Here is a 27,163-nt window from a genome sequence, read left to right on the forward strand (position 1 = left end):
CCTCCTGCCAATGCAGGAGACACAGAAGACTCAGGTTTGATCCCCCGGTCTGAAAGATCCCCTGGGGAAGGGAATGGCAACCCACTCCAATACTCTTGCCTGGAGAATTCCATGGACAGAGGAGCCTGGTGGGCTACAGTCCGTGGGATCGGTACAAGGAGCTGGACACGACTGAGCGACTAAGCACAAGCAAGGCCGGCTCACCTCTGTGAGCCCCAGGTAGGTAGGGACTCTGGGACTCGGGGCCTCCCTGGGCACCTGTTCTGCTGGTCCTCACTTGGCTGTCTCTTTGCTTTTCTGTGAGCAGGGTGCTGATGCACCCCCAGCCCTGCACTGCTCACCCAGGCAGGAACCTGCTCCTCTCCTCCAAATGCCCTGAGTGCTTTCCGGTCTCCCTCATAAGCTACGGGGGAGAAAGCTTAGCTCTTGTTCTCCCATCCTCCCCTGCCTGATCAGAAACTTGACTGCCCTTCCCCCTCCTAGTGGAGGGCCAGACAGAGCACGGGAGGGGCTTGAGTAGTGGAACCCGAGAGAGCCCATAGCTGGCCTGGAACTTCACTTTTCTTCACCATTTAGACAGCACCCCAGGGAGCAAGATCCCACCCCCACACCCAGGAATGGCAGTTAAGTTTGCCCTACTTTGAGGAACTCAGATATGGAAAAACCAACTCCATGGTATTTCTTACACTCTTGACTCTTAGCCCTCCCATTATTGATTGTATTGTTTGAATAAGATCAAACAAGTATTTTAGAATGCTCTCCAGGATAGGCACTTTATATTGGAACAAGATGATGGGGATTCTGGGGAAGGGCTCTGGAAAAAGACTGTCTTTTCCTGATTCGATGGGGAACTGGAAGTGCAGGAAGAGTGATAAAGGCCAACGGTGCAAACGAGAAGTGAAAGGCAACTCGGAACCCCGGGAAAAACAAAAAGCTGCCCAAGGAGAGAAATGTAACCTCTTAGTACTTACCTGGCCCAGTAGCCAATTCCTTCACAATCACAACAGGGTAATACGGCTCATAGCGTTTCAAGATTTAGAGTCAATCTACGAGTGAGTGAAGGTCACTAAGTCGTGTCTTTCTATAGATTGATCAAAAAGGCTCAATGGTGGTTGTGGGATATAAAGCTAACTTTGTAAATACAAAAGGACAGGTGACAGCTATCAGGAGAAGACGGCTGAGCAAGGGCTAAGGATCTCCAAAGCCTGATCCTACATGGGGTCGGGGGCCTTGAGGAATGCTGTCTAGAATTGAAGGAAGGAGAATTCAGCCCTGGGACATGCCTCAGTCTGAGTCACCTTGGGACAAAAAGCAGAAGTATAGAGTAGGGTTGGAGAAGGAAACGACAACCCACTCCAGGATTCTGGCCTGGAGAATCCCCTGGACAGAGGAGCCTGGCAGGCTACAGTTCATAGGGTTGCAAAGAGCTGGACACAACTGAGCGACTAAACCACCACCATAGAGTAGGGTGTGATGTGTGAGTCAGCAAAATCCTCCTCCAGCAAAATGCTTCCGGTTAGACCAGAAGTTGCCCAAGGCCTCATCTTTGAAGCCAGCCTCAGTTTCCTTTAGTGGGTCCACTGGCTGGTGGGCCTGGCCTCTCCCTCCCAGAAACCCGGCTGCTCCATCTCAGGACCAGCACGCCCTTTCTCTCTCCCTGTACATGGCCTCCCCTAGCAGACCCACTTCCTGCCATTTGTTGCTTGGACTGAGCCCACCTTCAAAGGTTGCCTGAGCACAGACTTCCTGAGCATTTGGGCTCTTTGATCCCCATATCCAAAGACAGAGCCCAACAGAGGCTGGGCAGGGCAGCAGTGGCCACAGGGGGACCAGTTAGCGGCAGGGGTGGCAAGCCATAAAATCTGCAGGGAACAAAGGCGGTGGCCAGCCTATGGATGTCCAGGCCCCTGGCGGGCAATCAGCCCAGCGGCTTGGAGAAGCTCCTTTTGGTTTGGAAATAAAGGGGAGGGGTGCCCTTGGGGTTAAACGGTGGATAAAAACGCAGCTAAATACCCTGAAGTCTCTCAGAATTTCAGTGAAGCAGGCAGATCTCCACATCTGGCCACTGAGGGGGTCTGCAGAGGCCTCTAGGTCCACTGGGAGGACTTAGCCTCCCCACCCCCAATAACCACCTGGATCCAGGCAGCCAGGACGGGAGGTGAGAGTCGAGCCTTCCTCCTGCTCAGGGAGCTTTGGGAAGGCTAGGCACCAGGTCTGGGACCCATGACGTGGTCTGGTATGAAGTGGGAGGTAGGGAGAAGCAGCCCCCGCTGTTTTGACCAGGCCCTGCAAGGTCTCGCTGCGGTGGGAGGAAGCACGGGGGTGGGGCGGGGTAGGAGGAGACTGTGCCGCGCTGCCTGTGTCACCTCTGGTGGAGACACCAGGCCCGTCTGGCCTCAGATCCTTCTGACCTTGCTGCCTTCAGCCCTGGGCCAGTGCGCAGGCAGCCAGCCCCCGTGGGACAGATTACCCAGAGCAGGCGGGGAGAGAGAGGAGCAGGTGCCCGGGTTCACCGCAGAGTGGGTGCGAGTACCAGGGGCCGAGCTGAGTAGCCCTACTCCCCATCTGTGAGTGAGAGACCACGGAGGGGCTGGACTCCAGGATTAGATCTACAGCAGGAAGTCCCCTACAGCTCAGGTGGTAGAGTCCGCCTGCAATGCAGGAGACACAGGTTTGAGCCCTGGGTCGGGAAGATCCCCTGGAGGAGGGTGTGGCAGCCCACTCCAGGATTCTTGCCTGGAGAATCCCATGGACAGAGGAGCCTGGCGAGCTACAGTCCACGGGGTCGCAAGAGTCAGACACGACTGAGCGACTGACACTACACTACAGGGAGTTCACTGGGGTAGGGGCTGCGTGTCACACACACACACACACACACACACACACGACCGGAGGGGGTCGGCAAGAGGCACACTGTGTGGGAAGAGGTGAGGGCGCCTTGGAGACAGCATAGTTCCTAAAGCAGAATTTCTAGGGTTCGTCTTAGAAAAACCACCTGATAATCTTTGCCTCTATTCAGGTTCCTATTCCTCTGTGCTCTATTAGAAATACAGAAATAAAAATACGGACTTCCCTGTGATCCAGTGGTTGAGAATCTGCTTCCATTGCAGGGGGCACAGGTTTGATCCCTGGTCCAGGAACTAAGCAAGATCTCACACACCAAGCAGAAAATAAATAAGCAAACAGAACTCAGGCTCCTATTTCTCTGTGCTATATTAAAAATATACAAAATAAAAATATACTTGCTTTATTTACCAATTTTCTAAAAGGCAAAAAAGTCATAAAAAGACACAAGCAGTCCAACAAACATACCGCACTGGGTGAAGAAAGTCTGGCTTGAGCATAAACAAACCACTTGTCCGGCAAGGCTTGACATATTGTTACACAGACTCTGAGAGCTTATTTACATACCTTTTCAGGAATATATTAAAAAGAAGGCTCAGTTTAAAATTGAGAAGAAGTCTTGATAACAGCCATGGAAGCACACACACTAGAGAAAACAAGACCGGGTGCGTGTTGGCGCCATGTAAACGGTTTCACAAGCTGCTCGTGCTGTCCACTCCTCAGCACACGCCAAAGCTACGCGGCTCGTGCTGTCCACTCCTCAGCACACGCCGAAGCTACGCGGCACTTAATCAACGAACAGACAGAAACAGTAAGATAATGCTGATGGTAAACATTCAGTAACAGGAGAGAACCTTTTGGCAGTTCAGGTAAAGTCAATGCAACCTTGACTGTCCCTTGATGATCTGACTCAGGCAAGAAGCAGTTTGTAGCATCTGATCTCCACACACACAGACTACATCTCGCCTTGGGGATCTGAAGCTTTTACGTTTAAAAAAATAATTAAACTTTTTGCGTTTATGAAAAGTAAGATTGATATTCAGGCATAAAATAATTTCACTAAGAAAACCAACTGGATTACAAGGAGGCTTCACCTATTCTAGGAGCTGCTTCTCCATCAAAGGATGGGCAGAGGGGGAAAAGCTGCTTTCTTTGAAGTTGCTACAGACTCTGCAACTGTAAGTCAATCATTTCATCACGGGCAGCTTCTCATTCACTCCAGGGACCAGTATAACATTTTTTCTAAGCTATCTTTGGGATATACGATGCGATATGAGGTTTTGCAAAAAGGTGAGCAGTCTGGTCTCACTCTTTCCCGGGTGTCCTGTTTACCTGAAAGCGCCAGCGGCAGCAGGGGACGTCACCGCAGAGACCGGAAGCGACATCAGTGAGCCAAGGCTCATGAAAAGGTGCGGGCGCCCTGGGAAACACAGACTCGGCGCCCAGCTCATCCAGGAGGAGTGGCTGGCTCGGCTGGGCCAGAGCTGACGCCTGGGAAGTGCCAACGACGGATCAACATGCGTTGAGTTCCAAACGTGGCGGTCACGGCCTGGCTAGGAGGGCCAAGTGCCAAGAAGGGGATGAGCGGCAGCACGTTTTCACTGATAGGTGGGCCATCCTGGTCTGAGCAGGATGCACGGATGATGCAGCAACACCCAGAAGGGTCTGCGTCATGTTTCCGAGGATGTGTAATTTCCGTGGTGGAGCTGGTCACAGGAACCTGTCGGCTTCTTTCATCCAGAGCGAGCAGTTCCACTTTATTCGCCCTGGACATACACTCTGTCAGATGAAACGTTTGCTGCAACTGCACTGGGAGCTGAAGCGGTGGGTTTGTCAAACTACACATCATTTAATGTGAAACGTTTTGAAAAGGAGGTTTTTGAAAGAAAATAAGCAGAGGCTGTGATCTCCACTTGGTGGGTTTCAAAAACATCTAGTCTGACTAAATATTTCAGAGAAAAAGCCGCCCCCGGAGAGGACAGTATTTGATTTGATCCAAACACAAACACAAACGCTGGGCGAGCCCTGGACCACTGCTCCTCAGCGCGGAGCCCCTGGGACCCTCGGGCTGGTGGGCGCAGCCTGGGCCACGCCTGGGACAGGCCACGGGAGCCAGCAGACCCAGGACAGCCCGTCCGAGGACTCCTGGGGGCGCTCAGCTGCTTTCCCAACACAAAGAGGCAGGCAGTGTTTCTCGAGTTAAATAGTGAAGGTCTCGTTCCCCTGTCCCCTTACACCCTATATTTGTATTTTATTCATAAATATAAAATAGCGTTTCTTTGCAAATGTCTCCATAGTTTTAAATCACCCCTTCAGAAAACTATGGTTTTTTTTCCAAAACAAAAAAAGCCACGAAAGTGTATCTGTCCGTCTCACCGGAGACACGCGCGAGAGCCTTCCCCTCCTCAGAGCACGGGCTAGCGGACCTCACTGGCAGCGCTGCTGCCCTGGGGAAGTGGGTTGCGCCTGCCGTTCGTTTCTGGGCCTCGGGGGGGTCTACTCTCCTCTTCTTTGGTCTCTGTCACTTCGCTGAGCCCTGGTGTCGGGATGTCTTCCTCATATGACACACAGAGGTTGTCCTCTCCCTCGTTTTCACAGTAAACACATCCCTTAAAAGAAAAATGTAAATCAGTAATAAAAGTGAGATCTTTGGTACAAACAGTTCAGTCTGAATGAGGCGCAGGTGACCAGGTGTCCGCCGTGAGGCTGCTGGCAGGCGAGGAGGCGCCGCTGGGCCGTGGGACCCCTGCTTGCTTCTTCCCGAGGAGTCCCTGATCCAAGTCCCCTGGGAACCTTATCTGAGAGGCAGCTTTGCACAGTGAGACAGAGGGCATCAGCCAGAGGCCCTGGTCCCAGCTCTTCCTCCTCCTGCCTGCGTGACCTGGAGTGGCACTTACCTTCTCTGACCTCAGTTTTCTAATCTGTAAAATGGGACACCAACAAGCTACCGACTTATTTGTTCCTCTCCCTGTTGAACACCTATCTGTTAAGCATCTGTTGTGTTCCAGGCTCGTTCTAAGAACCGGGATTCATCAGTGAAGAGAGAGGAAAATCCATATTCCACTGGAGATCTCCTAGTAACGGGAGGAGAGGTGCTCCAAGGTGTTATAAGACAGGAGGTGCTGGGCTGACGTGGAACGAGGCCCATGTCATTTTACAGTCGACGTTCAGAAAAGGCCGCCAACAGCAACTGTAGTGGCTTTAACATGCGCCCAAAAGTTTTTTGACATTCGTTCCTCCAAAGGTGGAGGCCTGGACTCTGACATGCCTCTAACGAAGTAGAGGTGATGCAGGTGGTCACAGAACCCCAGCCTCCCGGCCCCATGCCCTCGGGGGAGGCTGGGATCTTGTCCCGAGGACACATAAGCAGCGCCATGGTCAGATCCACGCGGCAAGAAGCAGAGGCATCCTGCCAACAGCCAGCCCCCACGAGCATCGTGGGAGGGACCCCCCTCGGAAGCAGATCCCCCAGCTCCGGTCCTGCCCCCAGAGGCAGGAGCCCAGCCATTATCTTGCCTCCACCCTTAGGAGAGGCCCCGAGCCAGAACCACCCAGCTAAGTGGCTCTTAAATTCCAACCCAAAGAAACAGTAGAGAGAATAAACGGTTCTTATTCTAAGCTACTAAGTTTGGGGGTTATTTGTTGTGCAGCAGTAAATTAACCGGGGCTTCCCTGGTCCCTCAGATGGTAAAGAAACTGCTTGCAATGCAGGAGACCCAGGTTCAATCTCTGGGTTCGGAAGAGCCCCTGGAGGAGGGCATGGCCACCCACTCCAGGATTCTTGCCTGGAGAACCCCATGGACAGAGGAGCCTGAAGGGCTACAGTCCACAGGGTCACAGAAGAGTCGGACACGACTGAGCGACATACACACACAGTGATGGTAGATCAATAACACAACTGTGAGCAGAAAGACAAGGAGGCCAGAGCGAGCCGCGTGTCAGTGTGAGGAGGGGGATCCCAAGCAGAGGGCAGGGCAGGCACAAAGGCCTGGGGCAGGAGCCTCGTGGTGGTCTTCAGGGAATAGCCAGAGAGGAGGGAATGCAGGGGGATGGGGGTTGTGGGGAGGGGGCGACACAGTTTAACGGCTTCATGGCACTTTCCTCTGCCTGTGATCATGGGTTGGAGACCCCGGGTGGGCCCAGGGCTGGGGAGCAGAAGGCAGCTGACAGTCCCACTGAAGCAGCGGCTGGAGGCGATGGGGAGCGGCTGCTTTCCATCCCCCTGGAAGGTCAGGCCAGCGTGCCCTGCCGGTGGACTGGATGAGGGTATGAGAGGAGGGGAGTCCAGGCCCATGGTCTGAGCAAGTGGGGTGGCACAGAGTTGCCCTGGAGTGGGCGGGAAGATGCTGTAAAGAGCAATATTGCATAGGAACCTGGAATGTCAGGTCCATGAATCAAGGCAAATTGGAAGTGGTCAAACAAGAGACGGCAAGAGTGAATGTCGACATTCTAGGAATCAGCGAACTAAAATGGACTGGAATGGGTGAATTTAACTCAGATGACCATTATATCTACTACTGCGGGCCAGAATCCCTCAGAAGAAATGGAGTAGCCATCATGCTCAACAAAAGAGTCCGAAATGCAGTACTTGGATGCAATCTCAAAATGACAGAATGATCTCTGTTCGTTTCCAAGGCAAACCATTCAATATCACAATAATCCAAGTCTATGCCCCAACCAGTAACGATGAAGAAGCTGAAGTTGAACGGTTCTATGAAGACCTACAAGACCTTTTAGAACTAACACCCAAAAAAGATGTCCTTTTCATTATAGGGGACTGGAATGCAAAAGTAGGAAGTCAAGAAACACCTGGAGTAACAGGCAAATTTGGCCCTGGAATACGGAATGAAGCAGGGCAAAGGCTAATAGAGTTTTGCCAAGAAAATGCACTGGTCATAACAAACACCCTCTTCCAACAACACAAGAGAAGACTCTACACATGGACATCACCAGATGGTCAACACCGAAATCAGATTGATTATATTCTTTGCAGCCAAAGATGGAGAAGCTCTATACAGTCAGCAAAAACAAGACCAGGAGCTGACTGTGGCTCAGATCATGAATTCCTTATTGCCAAATTCAGACTTAAATTGAAGAAAGTAGGGAAAACCACTAGGCCTTTCAGGTATGACCTAAATCAAATCCCTTATGATTATCCAGTGGAAGTGAGAAATAGATTTAAGGGCCTAGATCTGATAGATAGAGTGCCTGATGAACTATGGAATGAGGTTCGTGACATTGTACAGGAGACAGGGATCAAGACCATCCCTATGGAAAAGAAATGCAAAAAAGCAAAATGGCTGTCTGGGGAGGCCTTACAAATAGCTGTGAAAAGAAGAGAAGTGAAAAGCAAAGGAGAAAAGGAAAGATAGAAGCATCTGAATGCAGAGTTCCAAAGAATAGCAAGAAGATATAAGAAAGCCTTCTTCAGCGATCAATGCAAAGAAATAGAGGAAAACAACAGAATGGGAAAGACTAGGGATCTCTTCAAGAAAATCAGAGATACCAAGGGAACATTTCATGCAAAGATGGGCTCGATAAAGGACAGAAATGGTATGGACCTAACAGAAGCAGAAGATATTAAGAAGAGGTTGCAAGAATACACAGAAGAACTGTACAAAAAAGATCTTCATGACCCAGATAATCACGATGGTGTGATCACTGACTTAGAGCCAGACATCCTGGAATGTGAAGTCAAGCGGGCCTTAGAAAGCATCACTACGAACAAAGCTGGTGGAGGTGATGGAATTCCAGTTGAGCTATTTCAAATCCTGAAAGATGATGCTGTGAAAGTGCTGCACTCAATATGCCAGCAAATCTGGAAAACTCAGCAGTGGCCACAGGACTGGAAAAGGTCAGTTTTCATTCCAATCCCAAAGAAAGGCAATGCCGAAGAATGCTCAAACTATCGCACAATTGCACTCATCTCACACACTAGTAAAGAGATGCTCAAAATTCTCCAAGCCAGGCTTCAGCAATATGTGAACCGTGAACTTCCTGATGTTCAAGCTGGTTTTAGAAAAGGCAGAGGAACCAGAGATCAAATTGCCAACATCTGCTGGATCATTGAAAAAGCAAGAGAGTTCCAGAAAAACATCTATTTCTGCTTTATTGACTATGCCAAAGCCTTTGACTGTGTGGATCACAATAAACTGTGGAAAATTCCGAAAGAGATGGGAATACCAGACCACCTGACCTGCCTCTTGAGAAATCTGCATGCAGGTCAGGAAGCAACAGTTAGAACTGGACATGGAACAACAGACTGGTTCCAAATAGGAAAAGGAGTATGTCAAGGCTAGATATTGTCACCCTGCTTATTTAACTTATATGCAGAGTACATCATGAGAAACGCTGGACTGGAAGAAGCACAAGCTGGAATCAAGATTGCCGGGAGAAATATCAATCACCTCAGATGTGCAGATGACACCACCCTTATTGCAGAAAGTGAAGAGGAACTAAAAAGCCTCTTGATGAAAGTGAAAGTGGAGAGTGAAAAAGTTGGCTTAAAGCTCAACGTTCAGAAAACGAAGATCATGGCATCTGGTCCCATCACTTCATGGGAAATAGATGGGGAAACAGTGGAAACAGTGTCAGACTTTATTTTTTTGGGCTCCAAAATCACTGTGGATGGTGACTGCAGCCATGAAATTAAAAGACGCTTACTCCTTGGAAGGAAAGTTATGACCAACCTAGATAGCATATTCAAAAGCAGAGACATTACCTTGCCAACAAAGGTTCGTCTAGTCAAGGCTATGGTTTTTCCTGTGGTTGTATGGATGTGAGAGTTGGACTGTGAAGAAGGCTGAGCGCCGAAGAATTGATGCTTTTGAACTGTGGTGTTGGAGAAGACTCTTGAGAGTCCCTTGGACTGCAAGGAGATCCAACCAGTCCATTCTGAAGGAGATCAGCCCTGGGATTTCTTTGGAAGGAATGATGCTAAAGCTGAAACTCCAGTACTTTGGCCACCTCATGCAAAGAGTTGACTCATTGGAAAAGACTCTGATGCTGGGAGGGATTGAGGGCAGGAGGAGAAGGGGACGACAGAGGATGAGATGGCTGGATGGCATCACTGACTCGATGGACGTGAGTCTGGGTGAAGTCCGGGAGCTGGTGATGGACAGGGAGGCCTGGTGTGCTGCGATTCATGGGGTTGCAAAGAGTCGGACAAGACTGAGCGACTGAACTGAACTAACTGGGCGGGAAGAGTGGCTGGGCAGGTCGTCTCTGGGCAAACCCGGCAAGTTCCTCAGAGGTGGATGCTGGCAGGGCTTGGTGTGTAGATGCCGCTTCCCACGTGGAGGCGGGAGCTGACCATGCTAAGGCGGTGTGCGTAGAGAAGGCCGGGCACCCCGGAGCCTGGCTGTGTCCATACTGGGGAAGTGAGCAGGGGAAGGGAGCTGGGGTACAGAGACACCCTCAAGAAGGAACAGACAGTGCCGGGGGCAGCCGCTCAGAGTGGGAGGAGGGCTTGCTGTCCTCTGCTTCTTATGGTCTACATGGATGTTGAGGGTTTAGGATAGAAGAAGTGGTCTGTGTTCTAATTGTGAAGACAACTCAAAAGATTTTCAAATTTCAGCATGTGCTTGAGATTAGACATTCTGGAGACCTTTTTGGAAACAGCATTGAAAAGCCACTGGAAGGAAGTTCTTTGAAGGACATCTAACAGTGTCATGGGTTTTTTTTTTTTTTTTTAATGCTCTTATTTAATCTTCAAAGTTTTAAATGTACAAAACAGATGCAGAGATAGTGCCCAGCGTTCTCATCACAGCACCTCTGAACGCCTTGTCAGGAAGTGCTGTGTCCCAGAGCTTACCGCCACGTCGATGGCCGTGGGCACGCCGCCCAACCGCATCCATGGGTGGACGTCCTGCAGCTCCTGCTTCTGCGCGTCCGTGAACCTGGGCTGGAGCCTCTGCAGCGCCTTCAGCTTTTCCCTGTCCTCCTGCAGGACTGTATCTAAGTCTCTTTACGAAAGATTGAGAAACACGGAAGTTTTAGGATGCCTCAAGGGTTATCTCTTTTTAAAGTATATGCTCATTTTCTACCAACATGTCCAGTATTATTCACGTAATTTTATTTTAATTGGTTAATTTATCCTAACGTAATTTTTTTTTTTTTTTTTTTTTTTGCCACGCTCCTCAGCATAGAGGATCTTCCCTGATGAGGGACGGAACCTGTGGCCCCTGCAAGCGAAGTGTGGGGTCTTCACCACTGGACCCCAGGGAAGTCCTACTCATGCAATTTTAGATGATTTTGTTTAACTTTCCTTTCCACTTAAATTTCCCTATTTGAGGTTACAATCTCTCTAGTAAATAATCTGCAGTTTTTCTATGAAAATGATACACCAAGTTCTGGTTTTAATTTTAGTTTAGATCAGCCACAGGAGCTGGGTACCTGCAGACACTTGTTTCTGCGCCTGGGAGCTTCTCACCAGTGAGGTGGAGAGTAGACAAGCCCTCCCTGCCACCTGCTACCCTGGCGTGCCCTGGAGACGGAGCCCCAGGCTGGCCTGGCCCAGAGCCCTGGCTGTTCTGAGCCTCGGGGTTAATCACCCCCACCGAGGGGGCACTGCACAGGGTCAGGGACCCTAATGGGTTCCCGGTTCCTTGGAGTGGTCAGAGCTGAGGCACAGACCAGGCTCCCTAAAGAGCAGCTGGTGGCCTGGGACAGTCACCCACCTCGACTCTTGGTTTCTGCATCTCTGAGACAGACAGACAGACAGACACACACACACGCACACCACTGACCACACAGGGTTACTGGCAGCAGAGCACAAGAGACGACACAGGCACAAGTGCTGTACACGGCACGTGACAGCCGTGAGGGTCCCTGGAGCAGTGGTCCTGGAGGCCGGGAGCAGGGCCTCCGAAGGGCTCCGTGCGGCCGCCAGCCACCTGGAGGGGCCCCTTCTAGTGGTGCCCCCCACTCCATCTGAGGTAAGGCCTCACAGTTAGGGGGGATCTGAGCCCAGCCTCACACGCTCCCAGGAGGGGCGAGCGGTTACCGTGCAGGCATCTGGTAGGTCATCCTGACGCTGTCGTCCGTGTCGGCCGCCAGCAGCCAGACGGGGTCTTGCAGGACACACCTGAGCAGGCGCTCAGGCCCGCCCACTGCTGCCCTCACTGCTGCTCCGGGGTTATTCTCCGAAGAGTCCGAGCTTCCGAAATACCTGCTGGTGTGACTCGTGTGGCTGCTGCCTTTAAAACACAGAGTGCCCAGGTCACGACCTCGAACTCAAGTCGGCCCTGTAAGGGGAGGGCAGCTACCGCGTGTGTCGGGGGATTGTCCCTTCTGCTTTTCCAACAGTCCAATTGTCTGGATGATAATTTAAAAATCATTTAAAGACCGGGTATCAGCAGGAACCACGGAGGTGACTCTCTGCTGGCGAAGCCGGGGGAGTCCAGGCGGGGCCCCCATCTAAGAGGCCGTGCTCTCCCCTCCCTGGCCTCCCAGGGGAAGGGGGCCCTGCCCAGGTGAGGGAAGCGGGGCACTTACAGCCTGGGGACATGTCTGTGTGTTGCTCCCGCAGGGCAGCTCTGGGCTACACTGCACCACCCTGGCCAGTACTGCCCGAGGTTATACGCTGGCGCCCGCCAGGGGAGCCACTCAGGACAGTGCAGCACTGCCTGCCCTCCCGGCACACGTGGGGGGCTCCAGGGAAGGCCCAGCCAGGGACAGGGGTGCAGGGCCTGCTGCGCCCACCGACACGGGGAGTAACAGGTGACAGAGGGAACCGGGTCTGGCCACAGGGCAGGAGGAGGAGCCCCGTGGCGCATGTGAGGCTGCGAGGAGCCGCTCGGGGTGCAGCCGCAAGCTGCCCAGTCAGGACCCTGACGCTGGGCCCTGAACGCGGCAGCCTGAGGCTCTGGGGTGACTGGTGCCCTTGGATGCAGAAGCCAAGGATACCCAGGTGTGTCACGTGGGGGTCTTCCAAACACACGTCAACTGCGCCCCCCACGCCACTCAGGTGTCCCGGCACCCCCCCACATACCTGGCCTGCTTCCGGACGCATCGCAGCCCAGGGAACCTGAGCCCAGGGAACAGGAGGTGGCAGAGGCCTGGCTCCTGGCAAGTGCAGAGCCCGTGGCCGAGCAGAGGTCCCCATGCAGCAGCAGGCGGAGCAGACCGCTGGACGAGGACAGGGCGTCGCTGTTTGGGGCATCTGCTGGCTCCTTGCACTTTGGGGGACAGGGAGGGGACATCCAGTCAGGTCTCCACGCAAAGTGGGGCTGGGGGAGGGGACGGAGGCTCCTCAGACCACTGGCCCCTCCTCCATGGGCCATGGGCACAGACCCATGGGTTCCCAGAACCCAACCTGCTTCTCGGAGGTGGAAAGGATGAAGTTTGATTAGATTCCATTTTGGGAGAGTTCCTTGAGAGATGGTGGCTCCTGGAGCCCCAGCGGGGATCCAGCCTTATACTTATTTCTCCACCGAGTGGACACAGAGGCAGAAGCATGCCTCGACAGCACCCAAAGGCGCCCCTCCCTGCGGCGGGCTCTGCCTCCTGCACCCCGAGAGCAGGGCCAGCCGGGGGCACCAGGGACCCGGCCTGTGAGGGCCCAGTCTGCCAGTCCTCAGAACCAGACTGCAGGCCAGGCGGGCAGCAGAGGTGCTGGGGGGCCCTGTCCCCACCTCCTCTCCCAGAGCACAGGCGGGAGGGAACCCACGTGGCCTTGCCTTGGACACAGGCCGGGGTGGGAACCCAGGTGGCCCTGCCTTGGACACAGGCGGGGGTGGGAACCCAGGTGGCCCTGCCTTGGACACAGGCGGGGGTGGGAACCCAGGTGGCCCTGCCTTGGACACAGGCCGGGGTGGGAACCCAGGTGGCCCTGCCTTGGACACAGGCGGAGGGTGGGAACCCAGGTGGCCCTGCCTTGGACACAGGCGGAGGGTGGGAACCCAGGTGGCCCTGCCTTGGACACAGGCGGAGGGTGGGAACCCAGGTGGCCCTGCCTTGGACACAGGCTGGGTGTGGGGGGATGGCTCACGGAGAGCCCTGTCTCGGCTCTCAGGACACAGACGCGTGAGCTGGAAGTCACATTGCCGTTTCATGAACCAAGGAAGCATGCACGCCTGTGTCCTCAAGACCTGGGAGGACGGGCACTGGGAGCACCGATTCCCAGCTCCCTCCGGCTCCAGTCCTCCACCAGAGGCCCTCTGCTGCCAGCCCCCCTCCAAGGAGCCTCTGCTCTGGCGTTTAACCTGATGGCTTCATCCTCGAAGTATCCACCTAACGCCCGGAGGCCCCTGACGCTACGTTATGAAGTCCCTGTGGCCGTCTGGACACCGCATCTGCCGGCCATCTCTCTCTTTTCAGGTCCCAGGATGGTTAGAGTCACAGGTCTACTGTGACGGGGCCTTGGGAACGTGCTCACTTCTGGCACACGGATCTGTGTCCAAACTGAAGCAGTTTGGCAGAACCACGGTGTGGGGACCACTCGCGTCAGGCATGAGGGGGTGCATAGCCCACCCAGGTACCCGAGTTTGCCACCTGCTTTAGACAAAGGGCATCAGGAGGTGCTTACGGTCGGAGGTGACTTGGGCTGCCAGTCCCAGGACGAGCCAGGCTTGCAGTCGGTGCCTGCACCCATGGTCCCCACAGCTCCTGTGGCTGCCGCGGTGCCCTCAGGGGCCTCCTCCAGCTGCATCAGGTTGAGCTGCAGCGGTGAGCTTCCGCGGGACTGGAAGAGCGCCGGGGAGGTCCTGTCTGGGGGCCCGGCGGCCAGGGGCGGGGTTCCTGGGGTGGCCACGTGCAACGCGGGCGGCCCTCGCTCCGCCGGGGCACACGGGCGTGGCTGTTTGGGGGTTGAGGTCCGATCGGGGAAGAACTCAGGCTGTGAGGCAGGAGGCATCTCAGACACAAAGTTCAGCTGGCCTGGGAAGAAGGCTGGGGGCAAGGCTGGGGTCACTGGGGAGAAGGAGCAGCCGGGTAAGACCAACGCCATGACCGGGGCCAAGGGGCTGGCGAACGGTGGGGGATGGACCCTGAGCACCTGCTGGGCATCCACGGGCACCGCGAGGTCGGTGTGGGCAGCCCCGGACCCTGTGGCCACGGTCCCTGGTGCGGTCACTATTCCCGGGGCTGGAAACAAGGGCAGGGAGTAGGCTGGCACCGGGCCAGGGAAGGGCATCGCTGGGCAGCTGGACTGTGACGTGTCCGACAGGGACCAGGCCGTGGTGTTCAGGCCAACCAGTGGGGGGCGCTGGGGCGCCGGCCCCCCAGACCCGGTGCTGCCAGAGGAGTCGTGAGGCTTGACACGTTTGGACTTCAGTTTTCGGTTTTTTCCGGTTTTTTTCCAAGAGGAGTCTATTCCAGGGGTATTTCTTAGTCCGGGAGCAGCTAAAATAATAGGGACACCATGAGAGTTAAAATCCTTCAAGCTAGGCTTCAGCAGTACATGAACCAAGAATTTCCAAATATAAAAGCTGGGTTTAGAAAAGGCAGAGAAACCAGAAACCAAATTGCCAATGTTCGCTGGATCATAGAGAAGGCAAGGAAATTCCAGGAAAACATCCACTTCATTGACTATACTAAAACTTTTGACTGTGTGAATCACAACAAACTGTGGAAAATCCTTAAAGACTTCGGAATACCAGATCACCTGACCTGCCTCCTGAGAAACCTGTATGCAGGTCACGAAGCAACAGTCAGAACTGGACATGGAACAATTGGACTGGTTCCAAATTGGGAAGGAGTACCTCAAGGCTGTATATTGTCGCCCTGCTTATTTAACTTCTATGCAGAATACATCATGCAAAATGTTGAGCTGGATGAATCACAAGCGGGAATCAAGATTGCCAGGAGAAATATCAACAACCTCAGATATGCAGATGACACCACTATTATGGCAGAAAGCAAAGAAGAACTAAAGATCCTCTTGATGAAAGTGAAAGAAGAGAGTGAAAAGTGGGGTTAAAACTCAACATTCAGAAAACTAAGATCATGGCATCTGGTCCCATCACTTCATGGCAAATAGATGGGGAAACAGTGGAAACAGTGTCAGACTTTCTTTTTTTGGATTCCAAAATCACTGCAGATGGTGACTGCAGCCATGAAATTAAAAGATTCTTGCTTCTTGGAAAAAAAGCTATGACCAACCTAGACAGTATATTAAAAAGCAGAGACATTACTTGGCCAACAAAGGTCAGTCTAGTCAAAGCTATGGTTTTTCCAGTGGTCACATATGGATGTGAGAGTTGGACTATAAAGAAAGCTGAGTGCCGAAGACTTGATGCTTTTGAACTGTGGTGCTGGAGAAGATTCTTGAGAGTCCCTTGAACAGCAAGGAGATCCAACCAGTCCATCCTAAAGGAGATCAGTCCTGAGTGTTCATTGGAAGGACTGATGCTGAAGCTGAAACTCCAATACTTTGGCCACCTGATGTGAAGAGCTGACTCATTTGAAAAGACCTTGATGCTGGGAACGATTGAAGGCAGGAGGAGAAGGGGACGACAGAAAATGAGATGGATGGATGGCATCACTGACTCAATGGAGATGAGGTTGGGTAAACTCTGGGAGTTGGTGATGGACAGGGAGGCCTGGCGTGCTGCAGTTCATGGGGTCGCAAAGAGACACGACTGAGGGACTGAAATGAACTGAAAGGCAGAACCACTGATCTCATCTAACCTCATATCTCAACTTTACAAGCTTTTAAAAAGAGATGTTTTTAAGAAATCGCTTTTAAGAAGAGATGTTTCCTGGTTCATCTGCCAAAGGAGCCTGGGTCCACGCCTGTGAAGTCAAAGGGCTGAAGGCACACAGGTCTTCCCCTGACACAAGACCTGCTTAGAGGGGCCGCCCTCAGGAGGCTGCAGGGACTCAACCTGTGGTGTGGGGGACACAGGGCATGTCCCCCCACCTCCCCTGGGCACTGGCCGGGACTGGGGGTGCTGTGGGCTGGGGGCGGGGTCACACCGAGCCTGGTGGGTGGGGCACAAGCAGTGGGAGGGACCCCAGGAACCTCAGGTTTTCTTCTAATGTCACAGAGGATAACTCGGGGGCCCTGGCAGCGGGTGTGTGGGGACGTCCCCTGCCAGCTGTGCCACATGCCAGAGCAGACAGGCCGGCCTGACGCTAATGGTCAAGTGGGTGAAGGTTCTGCCATCAGCCTGTCTGCCTAGTGTTCTTCCTGTAAGAGTCTATTTCCCGCTGTGACTAGGAGTTACAGTTCTGGGCTCCGGGGGCACCATCCCTGGGTCTGGGCGGGGCTGCTGGGGACAGCTGGGCAGCATGGGCACTACACAAGCTGCTGGGCCAACGGGGCTGGAGGGTGCTGGGACTCTGCACCAAGCTGGGGCTGGGGGGTGGTGGGGGCCCTGGCTCCTGATTTCCACAGAGGTTCCCTGCGTGCCTTCAGTAACCCTGGGCCCAGGTAGGAAGGAGGAAAGGAGAGCGGGAGTGGCATAATCTTCAAGGGCAGGGGCAGCCTCTCACTCCTGGGACACCCGTCTCAGCACATCTGCTCAGAGGCCAGGGGAGCTGGGCCCTTGCGGTGTGGGCCCCTTGGGCTCATAGCTCTGATCCTTGTTTCGGGGCCTGGAGCCCAGGGGAGAGCTGGCATCTCCCACCAGCTTGGCCCTGACCACAGGGCCCAGGAAGGCGGTTGGGGGTTGGGAGCCCGGCTCCTGGACCAGGTGAGGGGCGAGGAAGCCAGCCTGCTCCACCGCAGCCCCGTGTTGGCTCTTCACACCCTCCGTGCTCTGTCTGGCCCTGGAGTCTACAGCCCAGTGGCAAGGCCAACCCGCCAGGAGGGTGTGCGTTCTGGGGAGAACGGGCGCCCTTTCTTCCTGCAGCATCATCTGGGATCCCTGCTTCCTTAGGAGCCTGACGTCAGATGCTCCTTCCCTGGGTGGTGAATTCGCCCACCTGGTTCTCTGAGGGAGGGAAGGGGGCTGGGGTCACCCAGGCAGGGAACGCCTGGCAAGGCAGGAGGGCAGTCACCTGGCCCTGTGCTCCACAGGGGTGAACTGGGCCTGTCACCACTGTTTATAGCACGGTTCCCTTGGGAACGCAGGTGACATCCCCAAGAGTGTCACTGCTTAAGCTCCAACAGCATCTTACAAACGCATGTGTCCTGACCAGGGGTGCTCCCCATCTGAAAGCAGCATGGGACGCAGCAGCGTTAAGAGCTAAGTTAAAAACAACAGCAACGACAAAACCCACTTTTCGTTCAGACGTCACCACTTACTTCTGCTGCTCAAGTGCCCCTTGGACCTTTCTTGCAGATAATGATGGCAGCGAGACTGGAAAACGTGGAGTTTCCTGATTTCCCGGAACCGCAGCAGGAAGCTCTGTTCCTCCTTCTGGGTGTGGGCGGCCAGCACCTCCTTGGTGAGGCCCAGCTTCCGGAAGGCCTCCTGGTCCTGGCTGAGGCCGCAGGGCAGCGCGGGGCCCGCCGGGCACTCCAGAGACTCGGGCCTGCTTGCAGCAGCATCTCCCAGCGGCTCTGGAACAGCAGACGTGGAGCTCTCATCCACAGGGGCCCTGCTGCCCGAGGACAGCTGAGAAAACGCGCACCGCTCCCACAAAGGACAGAGTCTCCCACAGAAGACTCCCGCACGACGCCCACAGCAGGGGCTGACGTTCGAGACGCGTCTGCTCAGCTTTCTGAGAAGGCTACCAAGAAAGGCAACAGGCGGGGACACGCAGCCGCGTCGCGTGGGGGCTCCGGAACCCGCCCTCTAACTGATCCGTCCTCCAACCTGGGGGCACCTGGGGTTTCAGCGTCTGACGCTGAAGACACTCCAGGCTGTCTTGGGCTTTCAGAGCACAGGACGTGCCCGGCCCTGTCCTGGCCTAGGACCATGGGCCCAACAGTGTGGTCAGCAGAACCGCGGGGACAGGCGGGATGGGGCTGTGGGTCTGCGGGCCATCCTGAGGGGGGCCGGCCACTGACCCTCTGACGTGGACTCTCCCCCTCATCACGCCCTTCTTCCAAGCAAAGAACAAGTTCAGGCTGGTTCTCCTCTAGGGGCCTGAAGGACAGCTCAGCGTGTCGCCCTTGGCTGTCCTGTTTTGGCTCCTGTCCTCCAACAGGGGAGGGCCAGGCTCGCCACCCCACCCATGGGCGTCGAGAGGCCGGGGGGCCTCGTCCCTGGGGTTCTCTCGGCACCAGGCAAGGGGGAGTCCTGGCATCCCTGCTCGGTCCCAGGAAGCCCCTCTGTGTTGACACCTGAGTGGACGCCTGTCCCAGGGGGAGCCGGAGTGTGGCGGGGGCGGGGGCAAGTGTCACCACCTCCACCCTACACGGCACGTGCCTGGACTTCCTGGACAGCCCCTTACTGGGCTACGTGGGTGTTCTGCACTCAGATACACTTAGAGAGCATCCGGGGACGGGCGGCAACACTCCGAATCTCTACCGTCAGAGTCGGACCGCTCCCGCCGAGGCCCCGGACGCGGCGCGCGTACCGAGCTCCGGCGGCAGCTTCTTGTCGCCCACGTGGACGATGGTGCTGCTGTAGCTGCACTGGCTGCCGAGGGACGCCACGCTCTGCGCCCTGCCGGGCAGCGGCGGCGACAGCAGGCGTGCGCTCGCGTCCGTGCGGCTCTTCACTGGCGAGGGCGATGCTGCCTCTTTACAGGAGAAAAAAGGAAGCAGACACAAAACCGCAATAAAGCTGAGCTGCTGGGAGAAGAAGCACGGAGGCCGGCTGAGGGGGCACTCCAGGACCCGGGGGCTCAAGTCCACACTCGCCCTGCCAGGGGATGCCGTGTCCTCAGGGGATGGCAGAGAAGACGAGACTCTGAATGGGGACCATGGCACCCTGGTACCCCGCGTCCTCTGGGAGGAGCCAGGCGCCTGGGCTCGGGGCCTCTGGCGGGGCCTGTGGGGAGCTGCCCCCTGCGGCCAGGGCCCCTCTGCTGAGGGCAGGCAAGCAGCTGGGCTCCCCCCGTGGGCTAGGGTAAGCTCCACCCGTCACCCGGGCTTCCATCAGCAGTGGAGACCCTGCCTGTGGTCCTGGTGAGGGCCACTGGCGATAACTGCACATCCAATCTCCTTTGACTCCTGGGCCGCTGACACCCAGAGGCCAGTCCTCCTCTGAGACGTCTCGGAAACGGGCCCGCCTGATAACACCCTGGCTTCCGGCAGCCCCGGGGCATCCTGTCCTCTAAGTCCAGAACCACCTCTACCTCCCGCTGGTGAGAAGGTTCTGAGCCACTTTGGTTATTTAATCAACAGCTGACCCCCTACACGTGTCCCTGATCCCGCTCAGAACCACAGTGGGAGGAGAAGAGGCCCCGGCTCCCAGGTAAGGCCTGGTCCTGAGAGAGGGGTAAGCGGCCAGGCGGTCACAGCTCAGGCAGACGCAGTACCTGTGGCGTGTGGCCCAGGGCCCGCGAGGGCCTGGCGTTTGTCGCTGGCCTGGGGCGTGGGGAGGCTCGCAGGGAACTCACACTTCCTCTTCAGGGTGGCTGCCTCGCTGCAGCTCTCCAGGTACCTGCGGGCAGGTCGGAAAGGGCTTCATGTAACCGAGAGCCCGACTGTGGGTGCCGCTGGCGGGGAGGGAGGCCAGAAGGGCCGCACCTGATGACGCTGTCCAGGCAGCTGATCTGCTGGTAGGAGCCGGCCGGCGGGTCCCTGCAGGCCAGCTCCTCGGGAGGGGTGGCCTCGGGCAGGCTGGCCCCAGAGCTGTCCTTCTCCACAGCCGCAGCAGCTTTCATCGGAGTCGGGGAACCGCTCTGCATTTCTGGAGCAACGACAACATCCTTCTTTCCGTTAATACCCGTTTCCCCCAGTGTTTCCCCCACTGTAAGGTTACAGAGCATTTTAATTCTACTGAAACGTAAGGCCAGGCTCAGCATGTGCCTCACAGGTGCAGAGACCCCGGGGCCAGCCTGGGAGTCAGGCCAGCCCGCCGGGCCAGCGGAGGGAGCTCTCTCGTCCCACTCGGTCTGGGCTGTCCCCAGGTTCAGGGACTCAGCAGTGGGAAAGGCCAGTTCCTACTTGAACCCCTGAAGATCACATGAGCTTTGTGGTCCATCAACATTCCTGGCCTTGGAAGGGTTGGTCTCTTCCAATGTGACTTGCCACATGATGAGCGGGATCCGGCCTGGGGTGCAGGGGGGGTGCCCGGAGCAGAGCCGGCACCCCCACCTCAGACAGCTGGGGCTGGACCGTCCACGGGACAGCTGGCAGCCCTCGGACAAGTGTCTGCTCACGTGACTCAGGGCCACTCTGCAGAGCGGGACCAGGGGGTCGTGGGGCAGAGGCCCACCTGGCCACACCTCGTGGGCCTCCAGGGGCAAGGCCCCCTGGACAGGGGCTGTGTTGTGGACCCCAGGCCGAGCCCTGTGTCAGCACGGAAGCAAACAGCCCAACTTGAAGGGGAAATTCCCTGCGTCCAGAGTTTGAGTCACACCCGCCTCCCCGTCTCGCCACACTGAAGCCTCGCTAAGGAAATGCTGGATCATTTGGTACCTGAAGCAGGCTTGCTCTTTTGTTCTCCAGATTCATCAGGGTAGTGACTTTTGCTTTTGGCCTTGTTACCATTTTTACAAGTTTCCTTGAAGAAAAACAAAAACAAATGAACACATTATTCACCCCAGGAGACCCTGCAACCTGTGCCCTACAGGCTGAGAAAGAGAAAAGCCCAACCAACCCAGCAACAGAGAAGCAAGTTCTATACAAGATCTGAGACCCAAACAAAGCAGATTTTACAATTCTGAAGAATTATAAGAAATAAAGTGAACGTTAGGCTACTCTTTCTTTCTAACCCTAATCCTACAGTTTGATCTTCACTTTTGTCTGGTTTGCCTGCTTTAACTAGTTCTCACCCAAACCTGTAGCCACAGCTTGCAGCTGCTCCCACCCTTTCACGGCTAGAGAGTGAGTCCCAGGTGAGCCGAGTTTAGAGCAGCCAGAAGCAGCTGAGGTCAGACAGGCTTGGCCCCAGAGAGGACTCGTCTCAGAGTGCACAGTCACCCGTGGCACAGGCGATGGGCAGAGGGGGACCGTGGGGCACGTACAGCTCTCCTCCGGCGGGGGTCCTCCTGGCCGGCGCTGTCGCTGGAGGAGGTCTGGCTCATGAGATGCTCGTGGGACCCGTTGCTGCCCAGGCTCCCGTAGCCGCTGGAGCCGCTGTGGGGCACGGGCTGCGGAGACAGTGGCCGGAGGAGTCTGGACAGGTGGGGCGTGGCCCCCCACCGAGTCTCAGAGAGGCCGAGACCTGCTCTGCGGGGGTGGCCCTCGCTGGGCACCAGGTGGGGCCGGGCTTGGACCCAGGGTCTGGCGGTGGTGGGCTCCCCGCTTCCAGTCATGGGGCCAGGCCTGGATCCCAGTCCCCAGGGAATCCATGGCCACGGGGTTCAGAGACAAAACAAGGTGTCTGACAGTACCCCCAGCCCCTGGGAACCGAGAAGCAGGAAGTTTTCCCCCAGGGCCCATGTGCTCACAGGAATTCTTCCTGAGGGCTGTGTCCCTAAGGACCGGAGGCTTCTCCAGTCCCCTGGGGCTAGCTCTGCTTCCAGAGCTGGAGGGACGCCCCCACCCGCCTCCATCCTTGGGGACCACACCCTCCAGCCGCTGGCCCAGGGCTGCGAGTTGTGGACACCAGCAGGAGGGTGCAGGGTGGTGCTGGAAACAGGAAAAGGGCCTGGGGAGGGGGGGCGGACCCCGGCCTGGGGGCGGCTCTGGGCTGTCTAGCGGGGCGGGGTCAGCGCACGCACCTGCAGCAGCAGCCGGTGGATCTGCTCTGTGAGCTCCTGGACACCGGGCTGCGGGGCCTTTTCCTCCAGACCCGGCGGGGCAGAGAACACGTCCTCGTTCAGAGGCCCCCTGTAGGGTTTCCATCCGTCTCTGTGAGTTGGGCCCCTGCCTCTGCCTCCCTGCAGACCCCCTGGGCTGCCACCTGCCTGCTCCCCACTCCCTCCTCCCACTCCCCGTCCACCTGGGGGAGACCCCACCCCCTGGGGGCGGGTGCGTGGTGGGAGGTGGCCTGGGTCGGCCCCTCCCAGCTCCCCGGCCCGGCCCTGGGGGCACTCACAGCCTCACTCTGTGCCTCCCAATGATGAAGGAGATCTTCCTGCTCCAGGGATTGATGAAGCTTGACCAGCTGGTGTCCAGCGTGATGTACTCCCCGTTTCGGGCGCGGAACCGGAGAGGGGAGTAGTCGAAGGGCTGGCCCCCGGACTGCACAACTACGAGAGGGAGAAGAGAGTTGGGGATGTGAACAGATGCAGCTGGTGCTTGCGGTACAAGACACGTGGAGACGCACTTAATTGTGGAATCATTTGCAAACTCCGGAGACACCAATACCTCTTGAAAGCCACCGCTTTGAATCTTCTGTTTTGCTTTAGGCTGCACATGGGGCTGCCTGCAGCAGTGTCCTCGTGGATTTTAGGACACACGTCCCTGTGAGCCTCACTGGTCTTTCCTCAGCGGGACACTCAGTGTCGCCTGTGTCTGTGGGCTTGTAGGACCGGGGTCGTCCACTCCCCTGGCTTGGGCCGACCACCCTACTCTCCCACCCGCCACCAGCTGACCCTGTCTCGTCTCTTCCTGCCTGCTGGTGCAGCCAACAGTCAAAACGGGACCCCGAGGACTCAAGCGGTGGGCTACTCTCAACCGCTAGGACTCAGGCAGGCAGTGGGACAGCCCTCACCCGCAGCCCCCCGGACCGGTCCTGGTGGGTGCTGACCTTGGGAAGACACCCCCAGACTGAACTAGCTTTGCCTGTGCCCCCCGGAAGGACTGCGAGGAGGGGACCTACTCTTCTTGTGGATGGCGAGCATCAGGGGCCTGTCGCTGGGGTGCAGCTGCACGAGCACGGGTGTCTCAATCAGGTCCTGGGGCAGGTAGCCCAGGAGAGGGACGGCCCTGCAAGGCAAGCGACACAGGGTTACAGCCGCGCTCAGGATGCCGGCCAGAACACGGCCTCCAGGAGCGGCGGCTGGCCCATCATCTCCAGGAACGAGGCTGGCTCCCAACTCCCTAAAGACCACATCTGGGTACCAGTGCTGATGAGGCAACAGTCAGGCTTTTCATTAATTAGCAAACCAAGGATGGAGCATCGCTGAGGGTCTGACACCAGAAGCCAGGCCCTACAGGGCCGGGCCCATCACAAGCTCAGTGCTTAGACCTGAGGCTGATTTCCTGAAAGAATCGATCATGATGACGTTTTTGTTTTCTTCTAAGAGCTTTTCCTTTTAGGGTGTCCTGAGTTTGGCCAGACATGGCCTGACCCGGACTTTCTAAGGCAAGTTTCCCTGGACCAGGGCAGCCCTGCCCGTGGGCATCTCCCCAGCTCCAGGCGTCCTCCTCCTGCCCTACCTGTGGCCACTGTGTCTGGTCCCCAGGAGCCGCCGTCGCCGGCTGGGACCCTGCCCTGTGCCCATCAGGTCTTCCCTGGGTGCAGCTGCTTTGCTTTCTGGGCAACGTTTTACACTGGACTGTAGTCCCTCCTTCTGCCTCTGTGAGTCCCGTCCCCTTGAGTGTCCCGCCCGCTCTTGAGTCCAGCACCCTCTGGTGGCTCAGCTCCTGTTCCGAGTGGAATGTCTCCCTTCTCAGCAGGCCGGTCTCCCTTTCATCCCAGCAGCTGTTTCTCAAGCTGACTTCTGCTCACGTGGAGCAGCTTGTTCTTTCCTTAGAGCAAAGCCTCCCTGTTCTGTGTGGGGAGAACTTCCTCATGGGAGTTCTTTGATTTCCTCCTCCTTGCCTGGGGCACGTTCTGAGCCTGGTATTTTCCTTTGGACAGGATGTACAGCACGTCCTGGTCAAGGCCTAGCCAGAAGGGGAGGAGGAGAAAGCAGAGGAGGAGGGGAAAGGAGCCCTGGCTGGCCTGGGCTCCGTGGGCTGGACTGTCCGCTGGGCTTACTGAGCCAGGGTCTGCAGCCTCTTGGCCCACGGTGACCAACTCGCCAGGCCTCCTGCACACAAATGACTGGACGCCTGGGGCAGCTGCAGGCAGAAGTGCTTAGGCTTTCGGAGGAATAAAAACTATTCTGGGCTTGTTTCACAAATGCAGCTCCCAGGCCCCAACCTCTAGGATCCTATCCCCCAGGGCCAGGTGGGGCCTGGAACCTGCACCTCGAAGCTGCAGGTGGCTGGTCATGCACACCTGAGCAGCCTGGGGCTGGGGAGGCTGATGGGCCTGGCTGCCAGAGAGCAGGCGGTGGGGGGGCCTGACCCTGCACAGACACCCTGCAGAAAGCCAAGCGAGCTCCCTGTGGGTCTTCCCAGGAGACTTCTCCCAGAGCCCTGCTGGCAGCAGCAGCAGCAGTCTTTGTGTCTTCATGCCCATGCCTGGGAGCTCAGGAAGTCACACAGGGACCCTGAGCCATGCCCGTGAACCCAGAGCCCTCAGAATGGTCAGTGCTCCCGACCCCAGCAGGGCCATGGGCACCGACTACAGCACCCTGGGTAGAGGACCCAGGCGGGGAGCGCGGGAGGGCTCTGGGCAGAGGTGCGGTGGTGGCCGCTCCCCACGGCGGCCTGTAGCCCACAGGCTGGAGACGCACCTCTGCTGGGGCCCTGCCAAGGTGCCTCAGCTTCAGTCCTGGCACTGGCTGCACCAGCCCTGATGCGTGCGCCCGATTTCTGAACCAGGTTTAAACAAGGGTATGAAGACAGGCTCAACTAGAACGATGACCAGCTCCCCGGCATGTCTCATCTATGTAGCGTCCATATCTCAGGAGGTTTTAGTGTGATTCCATAATTATTTCATTGTCTATGTATAGTCGAGTGTTTTCATTGATTATTACACGTAACGTGCAGCCTGAGCTTTAGCTAAATAGCTTCAACATCAAAATCACGAAAATTCATTGAGCTTTATTTAGTTTTTAAGTAACTGCCAAGACAGTGATGAGACAGAAACTATCTGGGGCAGGGAACCTGCTGCTGTGAAGGACACTGCACTGACTCCAAGGCCAGCGGGAGAGGGAGGGGAGAGCTGGCTGGGGGGTGGGACCGCCCGTGGGAGGGAGGGGGACTGGCTGGGGGGGGTGAGGGGGACCGGCCCGCGGGAGAGGGAGGACAGAGCTGGCTGGGGGGTGAGGGGGACCGGCCCGCGGGAGAGGGAGGGCAGAGCTGGCTGAGGGGTGAGGGGGCCGGTGCTGCCTGGCTTACCTTTGGTCCACGTCCTGGAACAGACAATTTGGCGAATGTGTGGTTGTAAAAATTCTCTTTTCAGGAGGGATTCTAGGGGCTGAAAGAAAAGAATTTTGCACAGACTTCCGATTCGAATGTGGTTATATTAGAACATAATTTGTGGCCGGGGAAGAGGAGGCCACCCACAGTCCAGTGACGCCTGGACCCAGTGAGCGATGCGGGACCCAGAGCCTCTGGCTGACAGGGGAGGAGGTGTGGAGGGGCTACAGTGACACAGGTGGGTGGCGACCAAGTCTGGAGGGGGATGAGACTCTGCCTGAGGCTGGGAGAGGTGGGGGCTGGGAGCTCGCCTTACAGACAGGTATCTGAGCCTCAGGCGGAAGCCGGGAGCAGGCTGGCCCCGCCTTACCTTCGTAGCCCGAGTGCACTCTCTCTGCCAGCAGCACGCAGCACAGCTGGCTCTCGGCGCCCTGCCGCTCGCACACCTGGGCCAGGTAGGGCGTCATGCGGAACGGGTGGTAGTGGATCTCGCTCTCGTGGCTTTTGCCGACGCTGCAGAGGAGGGCGGGAGGAGAGGCCGGGGATTAGGGCAGAAGGGCTCGTCCTCTGTTGCTGGTTACCTCTCCAACAGCGGCTGCTGTGTCTCAGGGGTCCTTTACGTATTGCACAGATGTCCACGGAGCCGAGCAGGGCCCCTCACCCAGGCTGAGTCAGGCACGCTCCCTTGGTCTCTGATCTGTTCCTCCAGCCTGCAGGAGGGTCTGCGACCCAGCACCCTGCTCCTCTGCCCTTGCGCTCAGATGTCTGGGGACAGTGAGGGGACCATCAGACAGCCACTGGCCTGAGCAATGGGAGCGCTCAGGGGCCCTTCTCTGGGGCAGTTTGCATTTTAAGTGGGGGAAGGGCTGCTGCTCCAGTGCGGGGGTCCTAGCCCCAAATCCTGAGGGTACCCAACTCTGGCTGGGGTCACTCCTGACACTGCAGCCGGATGTTCAACAGGTCCCTTGATTCAGGGCCACAGACCTGTGGGCTTTCCCTGAGAAAACACACTCAGACCAAAGGCTACATGAGCTTCTGGGGTCCTCACAGACCTGTGGGGAAAGCTATGGGCTCTCCCTGAGAAAACACACTCAGACCAAAGGCTACGCAAGCTTCTGGAGTCCTCACAGAACCTGGGGTTCATGTCTTTCCGAAGGGGGGGAGCTGGCCAATTTCCCAGGTGACGGACTGTAAGTCTGGGCTGCCCAGGCTGACGTTCTTCACGAGCAGCAG

At 56.5% G+C, this 27,163-nt stretch overlaps 1 protein-coding gene across 2 annotated transcripts in view; it reads right to left on the reverse strand.

Moving 5' to 3' along the window:
- Window positions 1-3,195: 3,195 nt before the first annotated feature.
- PER2 (period circadian regulator 2) overlaps window positions 3,196-27,163 on the reverse strand; it is a 42,515-nt gene continuing 18,547 nt past the window's right edge. For both annotated transcript variants that reach the window (XM_070368615.1, XM_070368616.1), the window contains 16 exons: window positions 26,301-26,443; window positions 25,910-25,988; window positions 23,556-23,662; window positions 22,830-22,983; window positions 22,513-22,621; window positions 21,814-21,939; window positions 21,266-21,350; window positions 20,372-20,534; window positions 20,161-20,285; window positions 19,255-19,419; window positions 18,035-18,292; window positions 14,372-15,186; window positions 12,836-13,022; window positions 11,849-12,041; window positions 10,658-10,808; window positions 3,196-5,453 (listed from right to left, as the gene is read on the reverse strand). In XM_070368615.1, coding sequence (XP_070224716.1) covers window positions 5,262-5,453; window positions 10,658-10,808; window positions 11,849-12,041; window positions 12,836-13,022; window positions 14,372-15,186; window positions 18,035-18,292; window positions 19,255-19,419; window positions 20,161-20,285; window positions 20,372-20,534; window positions 21,266-21,350; window positions 21,814-21,939; window positions 22,513-22,621; window positions 22,830-22,983; window positions 23,556-23,662; window positions 25,910-25,988; window positions 26,301-26,443 — 3,052 coding nt within the window. In that variant the 3' untranslated portion in view covers window positions 3,196-5,261. The remainder of the gene's footprint in view (window positions 5,454-10,657; window positions 10,809-11,848; window positions 12,042-12,835; window positions 13,023-14,371; window positions 15,187-18,034; window positions 18,293-19,254; window positions 19,420-20,160; window positions 20,286-20,371; window positions 20,535-21,265; window positions 21,351-21,813; window positions 21,940-22,512; window positions 22,622-22,829; window positions 22,984-23,555; window positions 23,663-25,909; window positions 25,989-26,300; window positions 26,444-27,163) is intronic.

This window comes from Bos mutus, chromosome 3, assembly GCF_027580195.1.
Source record: "Bos mutus isolate GX-2022 chromosome 3, NWIPB_WYAK_1.1, whole genome shotgun sequence".
In the NCBI taxonomy this organism is placed as follows: Eukaryota; Metazoa; Chordata; class Mammalia; order Artiodactyla; family Bovidae; genus Bos; species Bos mutus.